Source organism: Rhododendron vialii, chromosome 10a (genome assembly GCF_030253575.1).
Source record: "Rhododendron vialii isolate Sample 1 chromosome 10a, ASM3025357v1".
Taxonomy (NCBI): domain Eukaryota; kingdom Viridiplantae; phylum Streptophyta; class Magnoliopsida; order Ericales; family Ericaceae; genus Rhododendron; species Rhododendron vialii.
In genome coordinates this window covers 3,951,242-3,967,786 of record NC_080566.1, presented here as the reverse complement: position 1 = coordinate 3,967,786, position 16,545 = coordinate 3,951,242, and the positions used below count along the sequence as shown (strand labels likewise).

General features: G+C 38.8%; 1 protein-coding gene, 1 long non-coding RNA gene and 1 other non-coding gene across 5 annotated transcripts; 2 read left to right on the top strand and 1 right to left on the bottom strand.

Moving 5' to 3' along the window:
• The first annotated feature begins 716 nt into the window (after positions 1 to 716).
• LOC131304877 (uncharacterized) lies at positions 717 to 2,424 on the top strand. Of its 2 annotated transcripts, XR_009192500.1 has the most exons (3): positions 717 to 1,013; positions 1,320 to 1,666; positions 2,154 to 2,424. It is a non-coding gene; the product is annotated as an uncharacterized LOC131304877 (long non-coding RNA). The 2 variants fall into 2 exon arrangements; XR_009192499.1 differs by lacking the exon at positions 1,320 to 1,666.
• A 2,572-nt stretch (positions 2,425 to 4,996) lies between these two features.
• Positions 4,997 to 16,152, top strand: LOC131304875 (ABC transporter B family member 19-like). Of its 2 annotated transcripts, XM_058332323.1 has the most exons (10): positions 4,997 to 5,258; positions 5,962 to 6,016; positions 6,486 to 6,661; positions 9,114 to 9,314; positions 9,758 to 10,017; positions 10,102 to 10,418; positions 10,518 to 10,741; positions 12,963 to 13,776; positions 14,080 to 14,321; positions 14,684 to 16,152. In XM_058332323.1, the coding sequence occupies exons 1-10, from the start codon at positions 5,007 to 5,009 to the stop codon at positions 15,890 to 15,892; spliced, it is 3,750 nt and encodes a 1,249-aa protein (XP_058188306.1). In that variant the 5' UTR covers positions 4,997 to 5,006; the 3' UTR covers positions 15,893 to 16,152. The 2 variants fall into 2 exon arrangements, with proteins under 2 accessions (XP_058188306.1, XP_058188307.1); XM_058332324.1 differs by lacking the exons at positions 4,997 to 5,258; positions 5,962 to 6,016; positions 6,486 to 6,661 and having other exon boundaries at positions 9,147 to 9,314; positions 9,775 to 10,017.
• On the bottom strand, positions 7,277 to 7,436 carry LOC131305723 (U1 spliceosomal RNA). Its single transcript, XR_009193287.1, has one exon. It is a non-coding gene; the product is annotated as a U1 spliceosomal RNA (small nuclear RNA).
• Positions 16,153 to 16,545: the final 393 nt, after the last annotated feature.

The window sequence follows — 16,545 nt, the reverse complement described above, 5'->3', positions numbered from 1 at the left end:
TCCTAGCTCGGGTATCGGTTTTGCGCACTGTTTCTTGATTCTGAAACTAGACTTACATATCTTTCTGAATATGTAAAGTTTGTGCCTTAAATCCTTCTAGGCAAAATCAGTTTTTGTTCCGAAGTTAATGGTTTGATAATTCTGGATATCTGGGCAGCTTTTGGAGCTATGTTTTTCATCAATTTTATCATAGTTGAATGTGTTACTTGACTATGGGTTCTCATGGGTCTTAAACCTTGATCAATTGGTGATGTTTTGGTGTTGGAATCATTGGAAAATATTGAGTATGTGATTTTTAACGAGCTTTTGAACACAGACTGTTCTGCTGAAAACTATAAGTTCTGCTTTAAGAATTGAATGTAGGGAAAACCATGAGGTTCCACTCTCTACCTATATAATGGGCAAAAGTAGTTGTAACTTGTAACTTCTTATAGACCCCTCTCTCCTCCCCTGTTTCATGCCGCCACTGTGGCTATATTTGGGCAGCCAACAAAGAGTGTCAAAACTTGTTTAAAATTTTATTGAATTGGTCTGCCCGTTTGGGTTTCTCGATTGTCTGACTTATTTATTAGTTTGCTTTTGCAGGCAATGCACCTTTGGTAATAGCACATGGAGGCGTTTCATGGCTGTTTCCCGACTCCAGTGAAGCTGCCTACCAGTTTGCTAGACAAGTTGGTTTAGCCAATGTGATCTTCTAGTGTAAGGGTAAATTATTGTGGCAGGGAATCTCTACTCTTAGGTAAGGGTAAATTATACCTTTCTAGATGTGTCATTTCACTCGTAAAATTTCCTACTTTTCATGAATTTGTTAATAACTCAGTTTTGGATCAACCTTATCCGCAATTCGACTAATTATACTGGACTTTGCCATGACATAAAATAGCCCCTGATGGAAGACTTACCAGTTTTCTAACAAAGGCGACGTGAGGAGCGGGAGGAGGAAAAGAGTCGACTGGAGGAAGAGCAAAAGAAACGCGAGGAGGAACAAAGGAGACACGTGAGGAGGAACAAAGGTAAATATCTGTTGGCCCTTTTAATCGGGAAAAAATAGAAACTCTTAAGTGAATACTGTTTTTTGTGGTTGCTATTATGTCTCTGGTATTGTTTAGTTTAACTGTAGCGTATTTTGATACGACTCCTTGCATTATTATCTATTAGCTCCGAAAAAGTAGCAATCGATGTTGTGAACTTGTGATGGTTTAGCTTGTCAAAAAAGATAGAACACTGGAATGTGCGGGGGCTCATTGTCTAGGGTTTTGAGCTGGTTTTGTGGAACTGTTCGGGGGCTAATTAGAGCTAATTTTTTTGGGTTGAAGCAGGCTGATTTCGAGCTGTTCGGGACTGGTTTATGGGGCTGGTTCAATGCTGGTTTTTCAGCTGGTTCTGGGCAGCTTTTCCGAGCTGTTTTGGGGCGGGATTGGGCTCTTTTTAGAGCTCTTTTGCAGCTGGTCCGGTGGTGGTTGGTGGGGGTTTCATTGGTGGAGTGATGGAGGTGTAGAAAATGGAAAGAAGAGGGAAGAAGGAGGTGGTAATCTAAGAGTAGAAAAGAATGAAGAAGAATATTGCTGAGTGACATTTCTCTCTCTCCCTCACAAACGTCCCTCTCTCTGCGTTTTACAGAAAATGGAAAGGAGGAGAAGAGGTGCTTTGGGCTTTCGCCGTAAAGGTGGGTTGGTAAAAGGATTGGCCTGAGGTGTTACACATCTGGGAGACACAACAAATGCAAGAGACAAATTTTAAGAAAAAAGAGGGGGCTAAATTTGTTGGTTAAATGATAAAAAAAATAAAGAGTGTTACTTTTTTTTTTTGATCCGCTAAGAATGTTACTTGTTTACCCTAAATAGAATTCACATAAAGAATGTTAAAACATAAACCATAGTGCATGTAAAGTTAGTAAGTTTGTATGAGGAAGTTGAACAACTGAACTTAGTCAGTTGTTTACTCTTTATTTTGCTATTGAGGTTTTAAATTCTATACTCATACTCTAGATGCTTAGATGGCTCTCTTCATTCTTATATTCATACTCGAGAAATGTTATTGTATGTGCATGTATCAATATCATGGTGTTAGATTTCTTTTCTTCCATTGATGTACCCTTGTCAAGTTTGTATCAATATCATGGGTCTTATTATTGTGTTTTGTTCTTTTCACAGATATTGGAGTATTTGACCTCTCGTTAAAGACTATATATGAAGAAGTTGGATTTTTGCCGTGGATTCTACTGTAATCTAGTTTTCTCGCTGTTGAATTTTTTTATTATTTTGCGCTCTAGGGTTTGGATATGATATGTTTGATTCTACGTACACTTTTTATGGTACGATTTTTTGTTATTTTGTATTCTGCGAATTCAGATACCGTTTGTTAAGTATTTGGAGAACACCTTTTATTTATGGAAGTTATGAATGAATTGTTCTCGAATTTCAATATTTGATTACAGTAGATTGGTGAATAAATGTTTCTCAATTTAATTGATGGTGAATCGCCAAAAATAAAAAATCTAAGCAGATTTTAGAATTAGTATTAAAATTTGTAATATTATATTTGCCGACTAAAGTATTTGGTAAAAGATGCCACCATAACTACTAATTCTTTTGACATTTACCGACTAAATTAGTCGGTAATTTATCAAAATATTTTCGGTAATTTATCAAACATTTACCGACTAAATAATTAGTCGGTAATTTATCAAACATTTCCCGACTAAACTAATTAGTCGGTAATTTATCAAATATTTCCCGACTAAATAATTAGTCGGTAATTATTAATCATTTGCCAACTAAATACTTTGTCGACAATAATTCACATTAGCCGACTAAATAATTAGTCGGGAAAAACAACAATTTGCCGACTAAATCTTTTTTAGTCGGTAATTACCTTTCCCGACCGCAATACCCGACTAAATTGCCGACCAAATTTTTTAGTCGGGAATAGTAATTGCCGACTAAATTCATACATTTTGCCGACTAAACTGTTAGTCGGGAATGGTGTAATTTCTTGTAGTGATTTTCTTCCGCTACAACACAGCGCGAAGTAAGTTAACCGTTAGGACTCAATTTTGCGTTTAGGTTTGTTTTGCTATCCATTTGATTAGAATCCTTTCACAATAAATGCGATCACACTTAATTTAGTTGATTTTTTTACTCATTTCTTTGATTACACTAAGATCAATTTTTTAGACAATTTATTGAACTCAAACAATTTATATTGATAGTTGATTCACTTGTAACCAAATCAAACAACCATTTAGTATTTCAGTATGCATAATAAGAGAGAAACTTATTTTTGGAGCAGCTGCAAACAACCTATTTATGGAGCCGTGCAATTTCAGGTGTTCGTTTCGGCAATTAATGATCCGGATTTTAAAATAACTATTCGCGCAAATAGTTTTTTAAAATAAAAACTATTCGCGTGAATAGTTTCCGGATTTTAAAAAACTATTTGCACGAATAGTTATTTTAAAATCCGGAAACCATTCGCGTGAATAGTTTTTTTTAAAATCCGGACCGTCCAAAACGCTTTTGAACGGCTGAGATTGAACTCCGTAAACATTTGTTTACAGCTGCTCTGTAAACAAGATTTTCTCTGTAAACATTTGTTTTTTACAATTTTGAAAACTTTGTTTAAAAAAATTAATTGAGATCTTTCAAACAAGATCCATTGAATATATAAAATATCATAAATCAAGAGATATAGACAATTTTTTGAGACATCCAAAAAAGGAAACAGACACAACAAAGTGGGACGGAGGGAGTATTTGGAGTCAAGTTAGTCAGGTATTGAGTTTAGGTGTGCCGTACCTGGTCATATTTATGTTACCGATGATGAGAATAAATTTAACCTATTTTTTGTATTTTTTGAAACGAAGAACGACTTCATACCATTATTTAATCGCTACAGTTACCCAAAAAAATATTTAATTACTACTATGTTCTTCCCATTTTATTCAACATTGTCATCCGTCTCCTACGACCTGGACCAGACAAATAGGATCCAGTTTTTTTTTTTTTTTTTTGATAAGTGCACAAATTTTATTAGGCTCAAACCAAGAAACAAAGTACAAAGGGATAGAATCCCCTTACAAGAAACAACAATACAGACAGCCATACTTAACAGCTCTAAACAAGAAAACAAAATCAAAGAACATACTGTAAAAAACTATACAGATTGCATGATCCTATGGGGCAGGCCCCATATCTCACAAATACTCCGATTTTGCGAGGATTGTTTTACGTTCCTTCTGAAGCTAAGGAAAGCACGAATCCCATTGGCTATATTTGTTGCCACTTGAGTACGATCCTTCGTCTTTGCACAGAAAACACGAGAGTTTCTTTCCAGCTAAAGACCATTAACAGTAGCTGCCAATAATCTGAAACTATCACAAGATACATTGCCCTGCAACCAAAGAAACTGTAAAGAATGCCATTTAGAGTGATGTATATGTACTGCCGTACAATATGGTAACCGGGACCATAAGAAACTGTAAGAATATGTTCTTACGTACTCAAAATCACAACTAAATAGGATTCCAGTTAGTGCTAAGATTGCCAATAATGTGTGATTTACAATGACATGCGATTGATTTCGTCATTGCAATATTGAGTTCAATTGGGCACAAAAAAAAGAAAAGAAAAGAGATTTGGTTGGATATGGAGGACTTAGGTATGAAAAGGATCTTAAGATACTTCTTTAATCGATTGGCTCACAATTTTGATTTGAACATATTGTCAAAAGAATTAGTGACAAAGTACAAAAATTGCGCGACCGGCCAGATACGAAGAAGACATGCATTCACCAATAAAATTGATATGATCGTCATGTTCGATCGAGTGTGTTCGAAAAATTCAATAAAATGTTTAGCGCGCAATGCGCAAGAGCTCCCCTGCACGGCCCCTAATTTAATGCCGCAAAACCCAATATATATAAGTTAAAAACAACTCTCTCCTAGTCATCGATTTGCTTCTTCTCTCTATATGGGGGATAGAGATGGGCAAGTTTCTACAGCCAAAATGGCGGATACCACCGAGCCAAAAACGAAAGCAATGCCAGAATCTGATAAGCAAAAGGAGCAGAGTGTACCGTTTTATGAGCTATTCTCATTTGCCGACAAGTACGATTGGTTTCTCATGATATTGGGGACCGTCGGAGCCATTATTAACGGCTCTTCGATGCCAGTCTTCTTCGTCTTGGTAGGCGACATGCTTAATGGGTTTGGCAAAAACCAATCTGATTTCAACACCATGATTCAAAAAGTATCAAAGGTCTCTCTCTGTCTCTGGCTAACTTTACATTTTAAGGGCGGGTTTCGGAAAAAAACATCTAGGTACAATTGTCACGGTTATTTTTTCTGAACTTTTGTTAGATACGCATTAATTTTTTTGAACTAAATATTTTTATGGTTATTTTTTTCTAAATTTTTGTTAGATAACGAATAACTAAACATAATATCAAAGGTCTCTCTCTGTCTCTGGCTAACTTTACATGTTAAGGGTGGGTTTCGGAAAAAAACATCTAGGTACAATTGTCACGTTTATAACTTTTGTTAGATACACATTAATTTTTTTGAACTTAATAATTTTATGGTTATTTTTTTCTAAATTTTTGTTAGATAACGAATAACTAAACATAATATCAATACATAGTAGCCACTGTCGTAATTTCAATAAAATAAGCTAGGCCAAACACACGTTGAGAGCGTCTCCGATCATGCTTCATTTCTTTATCTCGGTTCTTTTCATCTTCATCTTGAAGAATTGTCATTCTTGAACCATGCTTAATTCGGATTTTACTAATAAAATTCGCTTATGATTCTTCTAGAAATAAAGAACCTTCTTCACTTCATTTTCACACTTCATTTTCGCTTATGAATTTTTTTTTTACCCAAAAAAGAAGAAGAAGCTTTACTGCTTCTATTTATTGCACAATCTCAGATGATCTGATTCTTTTTGGTTGCTGGTAATGCAGTATTCCTTGTACTTCGTCTATCTCGGGTTGATTGATTGTGTATCTTCATATGCAGGTTAGCTCTAATCCATGCTTCAGTACTTATTTTCATCATTTTGATCCTCATAATTAAGGCTTTATTACACTTGTGAAATTTTTGAAAAAATGAAATAAATTGAGGAGTGCTGTAGGCACACATGACTATGTACGAATCTAAATACATAAGTTTATAACTGTCCAGTTTACATGATTCATGTGAATTCGAACACATTGAACGACTCTAAATGCATAAGCCCAACTGTTAAACACAAAATCTACAGGCAGGAAGAAAGAATCGAATCCCTGACCTCTTACCGAGGTGCAATGAATCTCCCCAACTGATGTAGTCACTTTGGTTAAGCACTTTCCAAGTTGATAACTTCATCAATATGACCTTATCTAGTAAATAAGTTCCTATCACTGTAACTTTGCACTTATCATTGTTACTCTGCAGTTGGGTTAATTTTGTTCGATTGAAAAATCGTTGGGTACGTTTGTGTCAACAGAGATTGCTTTTTGGATGTATACTGGGGAGAGGCAAGCGGGTACATTGAGAAAGAAGTATTTGGAGGCTGCGTTGAAGCAGGACGTTGGATTCTTCGATACAGATGCTAGAACTCGAGATATCGTTTTCAGCATCTCAACTGATACCCGGCTCGTTCAAGATGCCATTAGTGAGAAGGTCTGCTCCCTTCCTCTCTATATCTAAATCCACACATATAATTTTGTCTTAGGTTAATAAAAGGCTACTATAAGAATATTCACATCAAATTAAAAGTGTCTCGTATAGTTAACCATTAGATTAAACAAGGAAAAGCGTACCCGACTTCAGGGCATCGATGAACTCTGCGAACCTCCTTTATTATTGACTAGACTATATAAACCAAATCAAAACATCGTTCAACTGCCTCAACTACAGCTAAGTCCATGAATAACAGGCATTTTACAGAAAAATCTATACCCCGAAACCTAGCTGAAGCATTTTATCAAACAGTTTGAAGGCAGACCGATACAGCTTAGCTGTTGTAGCAAATTATTATACCATAAACTTCAAGCCACCCACAAAACAATCACACCATGTATCGGCATGTCAAAGCATTGCAAAACCTTGAATCAGGCACGCAAGAGGCAACAAATCTAGAAACAGATCGTAGTAATGCCACTTAAGATTTCGAACTAAATTGGGCGGCCCATCGGCATGTCAAAGCATTCCAAAACCTTGAATCAGGCACGCAAGAGGCAACAAATCTAGAAACAAATCGTAGTAATGCCACTTAAGATTTCAAACTAAATTGGGCAGGGGCCGCGCGAACGCAGGCCCCCTCGGCAACAAATTATGACGTAGGCTCCACCACTTGAGTAGACCTTAGGCGGGCACCCCTCCGGAGTGCAATGGAGGCCACCAACCTAGGCCATGGGCCTTCTTGATCGCCCATTGACCCCGTCCAGGTAAGTATGTTATCCATTGCCCTCTCGCCTTACCATATACCCCTGTCTAGTCTCACTCACTACTTACACTTTCGATGTGGGACTTTAGGAACTCAACACAGCCTTTTTTTTGACCCACTCTTTCTCAGTTCCTGGTTTCCTATGCCCCAGAGACCTGGAATTACCAAAGCATCTTTGCCGCCTTTTTCCCATCATCCCAATACATATCTCTGAATCAGGATTTATAGTGGGTTACAAACACATAAAAAAGAGTGTTGATTTTGCCTTCTTGGCATATGTGTTCAATGGTAGAAATTTTTTAGCTTGAACTCAAAGCAGTTTAAAGAGTTCTAATACTACCTTCGGCATGCATTCTCCTATTATATGTTTTGCATTCGTCTATTACGACTGCAAGAGGCGACCTGAGAAAATCTTTTGTTTGATGAAATTAATAGCCGCTTTTGAGTCACGACTCAATCTCCACATTACTAAAGCTAGAGACTGTGGCACGCGGGTGCGTGTGCAAATTAAATTTTTTGTCAAAGTTGGATCAAACAATAGCGGAAAGCTATTGTGGATAATACGACTTGCTAAATACACAAAATTTGACTTGTACATGCATCGTGTGTGCAAGTGCAACGGTCTCTAGTTATTGATCAAGGAGTAAAACTGATTCATTTTTTGGTTGAACCAAGGAGTAAAAATGGATAAATGCGCAAATTAGTGAAACAGGATAAAGTAGAATACATACTTCCATATACAATACAGAAAAGAGAACAGAAATGCCAATTCTAAAAGTAGAATACCATATCAGAACATGTAACCATAAACAACCCACAACTGTCGAGGAAAAAGAAAAAGCAAGCATCACGTAAAGAAAGAAATGGACAAAATGTGAAAGATCTCTTAAAGGAGTAGGTAGTTCTTTTGTTTTGTATATCACCTATGTACACTGGTGGGTTGTACACACAAAAATTGAATTACTCCTAGCTTTTACCAAAAGTAAAAAGAAAGACGACAATGTACCTGCATGAAATAGGAGATTTTGCAGGTTATTGGTTTGAAATTGATGGTTTTTTGTGTAAAGATGAAACTTGTAGGGGACGTGGGGTTATGGCAATGGCAATGGCAGTTGAGCTAATGTGGGTTTACGACCTTACCCGGGCAATTACATATGACATTCTGACGGATGATAGTAAAAACTTTTTGCGACAGGTGTAATTAAGAAAATCACTTTTATGACACAGCTTCGAAAAAGTGTTCACACTAAAAGCTCATCTCCCTTTATATATTAGAAATATATGATTTCTTTAGAATAAACAAGATGGCAGTGCCCACCACCGCCTCTTTCTCTATGTCAAACATAGGACCTCATTATTTCCGTTTGACAAAAAAAAAAAACATAGGACTTCATGAGCATGTAGCCAATATACGAGCAATTGGGCGACAACGACACTAGCTCGATTTCTAATCCAACTAGGATCACAAGTCTTATTGCGCGGAAGCTAGCTTAGAGTTTCGTTGTAGGGACCATAATATTGATAGACACACATCACCACATTCTAAAACGAAGTAAACTGGTCTCTAAACAATGGAGGAGATTTCATTACAAAGTTTCCAAGATGAATGATGAAAATCTCTGCTTTCTGTGGAAATTGAATACTGTTGAACCATAATTTTCGTTATTCTGATTATTGGAATTTCAGATGGGAAATTTCATCCATTATGTCTCCACTTTTGTGACTGGAGTAGCGGTTGGTTTTGTAGTAGCATGGAAGCTAGCTTTACTTAGTGTGGCAGTGATTCCAGGAATCGCCTTAGTTGGGGGCATGTATGCATATATTCTAACAGGTCTCATGTCCAAGAGCCGTGAATCAAATGCAGATGCCAGTATTATCGCTGAGCAGGTTGGTTTTCTCATACACTTCATCCAATCACAGTCAAAATAAATAGCAACTTCTTGAAAATAATCTTAATCACCATATTTTCCTGCAAAGATGAAAAGATTAATCCATTACTAACAATTAAGCATAAATTAGGAGAATTATCACAATCTAGCTAAGCAATAAAATAAATACACACTTTTGAGTGGTCATCATTGGATATAGTAATTTTTATCCTTTCTGGATCAAATGATGCATCATACATGTGCTACAGTTGTACTGGAGATTCATCTTTTCTTCTGTTTTATAGTTTTCGTTTTTCGGCAGATCAAGTGAAAAATATTCGAGCTCTTAAATTCTTGTTTAGTAACTGTCCTCTGTATCAACTTTGTTTAGTGTTTTACAATGGGTATGATCAACTTTGTTTAGTGTGCTTCAATGGGTATGGTTTAACACTATCTAAACAGGCCATTGCACAAGTTAGGAGTGTTTATTCTTACGTTGGCGAGAGCAAGGCCCTCAATTCCTATTCAGACGCTATAGAGCACACAATGAGGATTGGATATAAGGCTGGAATGGCTAAAGGACTAGGACTGGGATGCACTCATGGAATCATATTGATGTCATGGGCTCCAGTCTCTTGGTACGCCAGTCTTTCCGTTCGAACTGGACTAACAGATGGAGGGAAGGCGTTGACCGCTATCATATGTGCAGTTGTTGGGGGCATGTAAGATCTCAAACTTAAACCTCTACATTCAGTTCAAAAACCCCTACTCCCCATTCCATACTGATTAAGACAAATGTTTTGTAGAAACTTAGGTCTGTCATTTTCACACCTCGGGGCATTCAGCAAAGGCAAAGCTGCTGGGTACAGGTTAATGGAGATAATCAAGCAGAGACCAACCATAATTCAAGATCCTTCCGTCGGGAAGTGCTTAGCTGAGTTCAGTGGGAACATAGAGTTCAAAGACGTAACTTTCAGCTACCCATCGCGACCAGGTGTCATCATATTTAGGGACTTCTCAATTTCCTTTCCTGCCGGGAAGACAATTGCTGTTGTTGGTGAAAGTGGATCAGGAAAAAGTACCATTTTCTCCTTGATAGAAAGGTTCTATGATCCTAATCAGGGTAAGTACAAGACTTCGAAATAATGATTAAAATCGTAAAACATTTTCAAATTGAGATGATAGGTGATGTTACACTGATTATATGTATTGTCTGAAATAGGGCAAATTTTACTTGACAATGTGGATTTGAAGACACTACAGCTGAGATGGTTGCGCGATCAAATTGGACTGGTGAATCAAGAACCAGCTTTGTTTGCTACCACCATAATCGAGAACATTCTCTATGCGAATCCTGATGCAACAATGATTGAAGTAGAAGCAGTTGCTTCTGCTGCTAATGCGCATAACTTCATTACCATGCTTCCTGATGGATATAACACCCAGGTTGGTTTACATTCCCAAGTCTGCCAGAGATTGGACATTTTACTTTGTACCTCCAAACTTGGGAACCGATTTGAACCTTCCAATTTGTACTTTGCAATGATGGCCTTCCTTCGTAGAGCTTCATTCTCTGTACGAAATCTCCACCACCATTTGATTATTAGTGACTCCTTCATTTCCTTAATACTCCTAATACCTAGACCACCACAACTATTGTCTTGAGTGATTTTTGCCCATTTGAGCATGTGTAATTTCCTCTTCAACTCAGAACCACCCCACAAAAGTATTGCTTGATTGGATTCAATGGCTTTCTCCACACCCAAAGGCCGTTTGAAAATAGGCATAGAGTATATTGGAAGACTGCCAAGTGCTTGCTTGATGAGAATGACTCTCCCCCTGAACGACAAGTAACTTCTTTTCCATTTTGCTAAGTCTGGCTTTGACCTTACCAATACTTGATCTTCAATATACCCCTGTTTCTCACAAAAATGTGCAAAACCAAATTGGCAAATGTTGCAGGCGTGCCAGGACAGGATTGCTGTCCGAGTTGTTTTTAAGGCCTTCGTGCTTCAAAATCTGACTCATTTCTAGTGATTGTGCTTGGCCCAAGGGTAAGGCCCCGTGAAGGTTCATTGGTTGCCTTTTCGAGCTAAGGACTTAAAATTTTCTGCTCGTCGCTAGAAAAATGGAAAGAAAGATAAAGCAATGCTAAACATGGATCAAACGAACTCCATTAACGGTTTAATGAAGCTTGGGTACAAGAAACGTGATAAAAAAACTTAAACTACTTTGAAGTGAGTACAAGTAACGCTTGAAAGAAATGAAAATGTAGGTGCATAAGCTGTGAGCTCTTGAGGTCGTGGACCTTGGCCAAGGCCTTCAAAACTATAATTTATATGCAGCAGCTTCAGGCCTTCAGTTGCTTCAAATGCTTCAATGCATGGCTGCCATGTGGCCCTCTTGAGTTGCTTCAAAATGCTCTAATGAGAGGCTTTTCTTTTGACCAAAATGTGCCCTTTACTCCAAGAGAAATGGCAAGGCTTGAAAAATCCTTCTTGCTTGCATAAAACTGTGCACAAGGGCAAAAGGAATTTCGGCTCTTACAAAATCCAAGCCTTTTGAGCTGCTTCAACACTCAAACTACTGCTTGAATGGACATCTTCTGGGCCCATCAAACCTGAAGACCGAGCCTCCTTCAGGCCTTCCCACCATTATATTGGTCCTTGCATCTCTTGTGGGCCCTCTAAATCCTCTAAGTTTGATTCCTTATGGAAGAAGAATCAAGAAACAAAGGATCAACCAGATCTGGGTGAGCTGCTTGTGAGTAGCTTGCTTAGGTTTGCATGAATCATTCAATAGTAGCTCTAAGGGCTTCATGTACGCCACTTGTCCTTGGCTTTGCTTCATGCTTCATGAGTCAGACCTTGAGCTGTTTGTGAGCAGCTTGTCCAGACCTACTTAGCAAGAACATTCTAGGCTTTTGAGCTGCTTGTGAGCAGCTTAAGGCATTTTCTTGTTAAATAACAGGCCATATGTGACATTTTTAAGGAAGTAGGCCCATCTATCAATTGGGCCTGAACTTGAGGTGAATCATAGGCCTCCATTCTCTTTGTAAGCCTTGTGAGCCCAATCTTGGAAAGAAAAATTAGGCTTTAACTGATTTAGACCTATTTAGAAGGCCTTATTTTTTCTAAGAACTGGATTGGGCCCGGATAAGGTGCTCGGGCCTAGTGGGTTGACCCAAGATCTCAGCCAGTCCTGGGCTTGAATTTATGGAAGTGATCGATTTGCTTGACAGAAAATAAGAGTATCATCAGCAAACTGCAGATGGGTTAACGATAAGCCTCCTTGCCCCACATCAAGTCCTGAGGCTGAGAATGTTCCTTGAGACTGTTTTTCTCTTGATCCTTTTAATCCCTGCAATCTTTACATATGATTAATAAAATCTTTCTTTGCTGTTGAAAAGAGAAAAAAAACAAACATCCCAAGTCTACTAGTATTAACAATAATAGTGTACAAAGCTAAAAAGTTATTTTTGTTCAATTTCTCCGTCCTAAAAAGTAACAAGAAATTGTTTTTTGGTTGAGGTTTTTGAATCAAACCAAAGCCTGATTCTGGTAGCTAATCCAACAACAATAGGAATACGTTTAATTTCCATTCTCTTAAGTTGGTTTTGCTTGTGAACTTTTTGATAGATCTGCATGCCTATCAATTGCAAACCCAGGTGGGAGAAAGAGGAGTCCAGCTCTCTGGTGGCCAAAAACAGAGAATCGCAATAGCAAGAGCTATGTTGAAAAACCCAACGATCCTTCTCCTTGACGAAGCAACAAGTTCCCTCGATGCAGGTTCTGAGAGCATTGTTCAAGAAGCTCTAGACCGCCTCATGGTCGGGAGGACAAGTGTGGTTATCGCCCATCGCTTCTCTACCATAAGAAATGCTGATTCAGTTGTAGTTATACAGCAAGGCCAAGTCGTTGAGACAGGAACCCATGAAGAACTGATTTTGAAAGGTGGCGCCTATGCTTCGTTATGTCGATTCAGAGAAACGATGGGAAACAGCGATTTCTCAAATCCTTCAACTAGACATCCGTGCTCACCGCGACTAAGCCATTCTCTGTCCCCAAAATCTCTTAGCCCTCACTCCAGGGGTTTCAAGAATTCGAGCTATTTGTACGACGATCAAGCTAATGGTAGGCTGGTCTCAAATCTCCAAACAGAAAGAAAAAATCCAGGCTTATATGGGTACTTATGCCGGCTTCTCAAGCTTAATGCTCCAGAATGGCCTTATTCCATAATGGGTGTAGTTGGATCAATTCTCTGTGGTTTTATCAGCCCGACAGTTTCCATTGCGATGAGCAATATTTTTGTGGTGTTCTACAAAAAAAATTATGCAGTCATGGAGAGGAAGACAAATGAGTATGTTATGATCTTCATTGGCACAGGTCTTTATGCGGTGGTGGCTTATTTCATACAATATTATTCATTCGGTATTATGGGAGAGAATCTCACTACAAGAGTGAGGAGGATGATGCTTGCAGGTATATTAAGTCGTGTCCTTTTTTCATTGTAATTATAAATCAACATCACAAGCTCAGATTAGTGTGTAAGTTGGGAAAATGTAAAACAAAATATATCCCCAGAACTCTCTACATAAGTCTCTCTCTACATGACTTATGTAGAGAGTTCTGGAGATATATAAGCATTGGTGTCAACTGTTGGGACAATTTCAATATATTATACCGACTGACACAGCTTAGGCACCACGGATTGGTGTCAACTGATGAGTGATGTAGTTAAGGCACCACGGATTTATTTTGATGGTATGTTTTTTATTTTGTTAGCGATACTAAGGAATGAAGTCGGGTGGTATGATGAGGAGGAGCACAACTCGAGTCTCATGGCAGCTCGTCTAGCCACAGATGCTGCAGATGTGAAATCTGCCATTTTTGAGAGATCCTCAGTTTTACTGCAGAATGTTACATCCCTCCTCACTTCATTCATAGTTGCTTTCATTGTGGATTGGAGATTTTCCCTTCTGACATCAGCCACCTTCCCTCTTCTTGTCTTAGCCTTTTGTGCTCAGGTATGCATAGAGACTGCCACAGTGCCACCCAATTATACCCTTTATAATTCTCTTGTGGATTGTCCCAAAAGTCCAAGGAGGGCATGCTGAGTATGTCCAGTTATTTTCTTTTTTCTTCACAGTGTTTGATTTCAGTCTTAGTTGGATCTCTAGGATCTATCTTCACTACTTTCTTCATAGTGTTTGATTTTACACTCATCTGGATCTCTGGATCTATTTTCACTACTTTGCTGTTCAAAAATAATAATATCATTTTTTTTAATGAGTGAATTACTTAAATACCTATCTTAATTTTTGATTTTTTGTTTTTGGGTCCTTACAGTTAATACGTTTTTTTTTTTCTTTTCCCTCACAATATGCAGAAATTCTCACTCAAAGGCTTTGCCGGAGACACAGCCAAGGCACATGCAAAGACAAGCATGATAGCAGGGGAAGGAGTGAGCAATATCCGAACCGTGGCTGCCTTCAATGCCCAAGACAAGACCCTCTCCCTCTTCCGCAATGAGCTTCGCGTCACCCAGCTCCGAAGCCTCAGCCGCAGCCAAACGGCTGGCATCCTCTTTGGCCTCTCTCAGCTCTTTATGTACTGCTCTCAAGCGCTATTCTTTTGGTACGGAGCCCACCTTGTCAAAAAAGGCACCTCAACTTTCTCACAAATCGTCAAGGTTGTTGTCATCCTAGTCATGGCAGCCAGTTCTTTTGCCGAAACCCTTGCTCTTGCCCCCGAGATAATCGGAGGCAGTCAAGCCATTGGATCCATATTTTCCATCATCGACCGCTCCACCAAGATTGATGCAGATGATCCGGACGCTGAACCTGTTGATTCGGTCCTCGGTGAAATCGAGCTTTGCCATGTGGATTTTTCGTATCCTTTGCGACCGAACGTTCTTGTTTTCAAGGACTTCAATCTTAGGATCCAAGCGGGCCAGAGCCAAGCCCTTGTTGGAGAAAGTGGGTCCGGAAAGAGTTCCGTAATTGCATTAATAGAACGATTCTACGATCCTTTGGCAGGTACTGTTATGATAGACGGAAAAGACATCAAACGGTTGAACTTAAAGGCACTCAGGCTTAAAATAGGATTGGTTTCTCAAGAACCAGCCTTGTTCGCAGCAAGCATTTTCGACAACATTGCCTATGGGAAAGACGGAGCAACTGAAGCAGAGGTCATGGAAGCTGCGCGAGTGGCAAATGTGCATGCCTTCATTAGCGGATTACCGGAGGGGTACAAAACCCCGGTTGGTGAGAGAGGGGTTCAGATCTCTGGAGGGCAGAAACAGAGAATTGCCATTGCACGGGCAGTTCTAAAGGACCCCGCAATACTTTTACTGGATGAGGCCACTAGTGCGCTCGATGCAGAAGCCGAGTGTGTCTTACAAGAGGCGCTTGAGAGTCTCATGAGGGGCCGAACCACCGTGCTCGTGGCCCACCGGTTGTCGACGATCAGGGGAGTAAATAGCATTGCAGTGATCCAAGACGGGCAGATTGTGGAACAAGGTAGCCATTCAGAGCTAGTTAGCCGGCACGATGGGGCATATTCTAGACTCCTGCAGCTGCAGCTCCACCACATTTGATCCAGTTTGTTGATTCTTCCAAACAAACAAAAAACCGTTGCATTTTATTTTTTATTTCTTTCATTTTTGGTGATTTCCCTTGTTAGAATATAGTAATCATATAATATCATAATCATGTGCTGATATGATTACGATAATTTATTACAATTTCATTATAATTGGGATGATTTCCTTTCATAGTTAGGCTCATTTCTCTTGTATAAATAAAGGTCTCATCGTACGGTTTCATTATCTAATTCAATAAAATATTTCTTTTCTTATATTTAACATGATATCAGAGTTATAAGATCTAGGCCCTGTGAAATTTTCGCTCTTGGCGGGCGGCCTAATTTTTGTCGCCGTCCATCGGGCATTCGTAGTAATATGTAACCAGCTCGTGCACTCGGATTACTCGGATTTCACCTCAAATCACTACTGTCATAGCTTCTCTCGCTAATGGATGTTTTTTGGCTCTCTTGACCGTTTCTCTCTCCTGGCCTCTCTTGGCTTGGCTGTTCTTGCTTTCTTTCTTTCTCTTGGCTTCTCTTGGCTTGGTTGCTCTTGATTTCTCTAGGCTTTTTTCAAATTCAAGTTAGTAGATCTACTTGAGTTTGAGGGGGATATTAGAATATAGTAATCATATAATATCATAATCATGTGTTGATATGGTTACG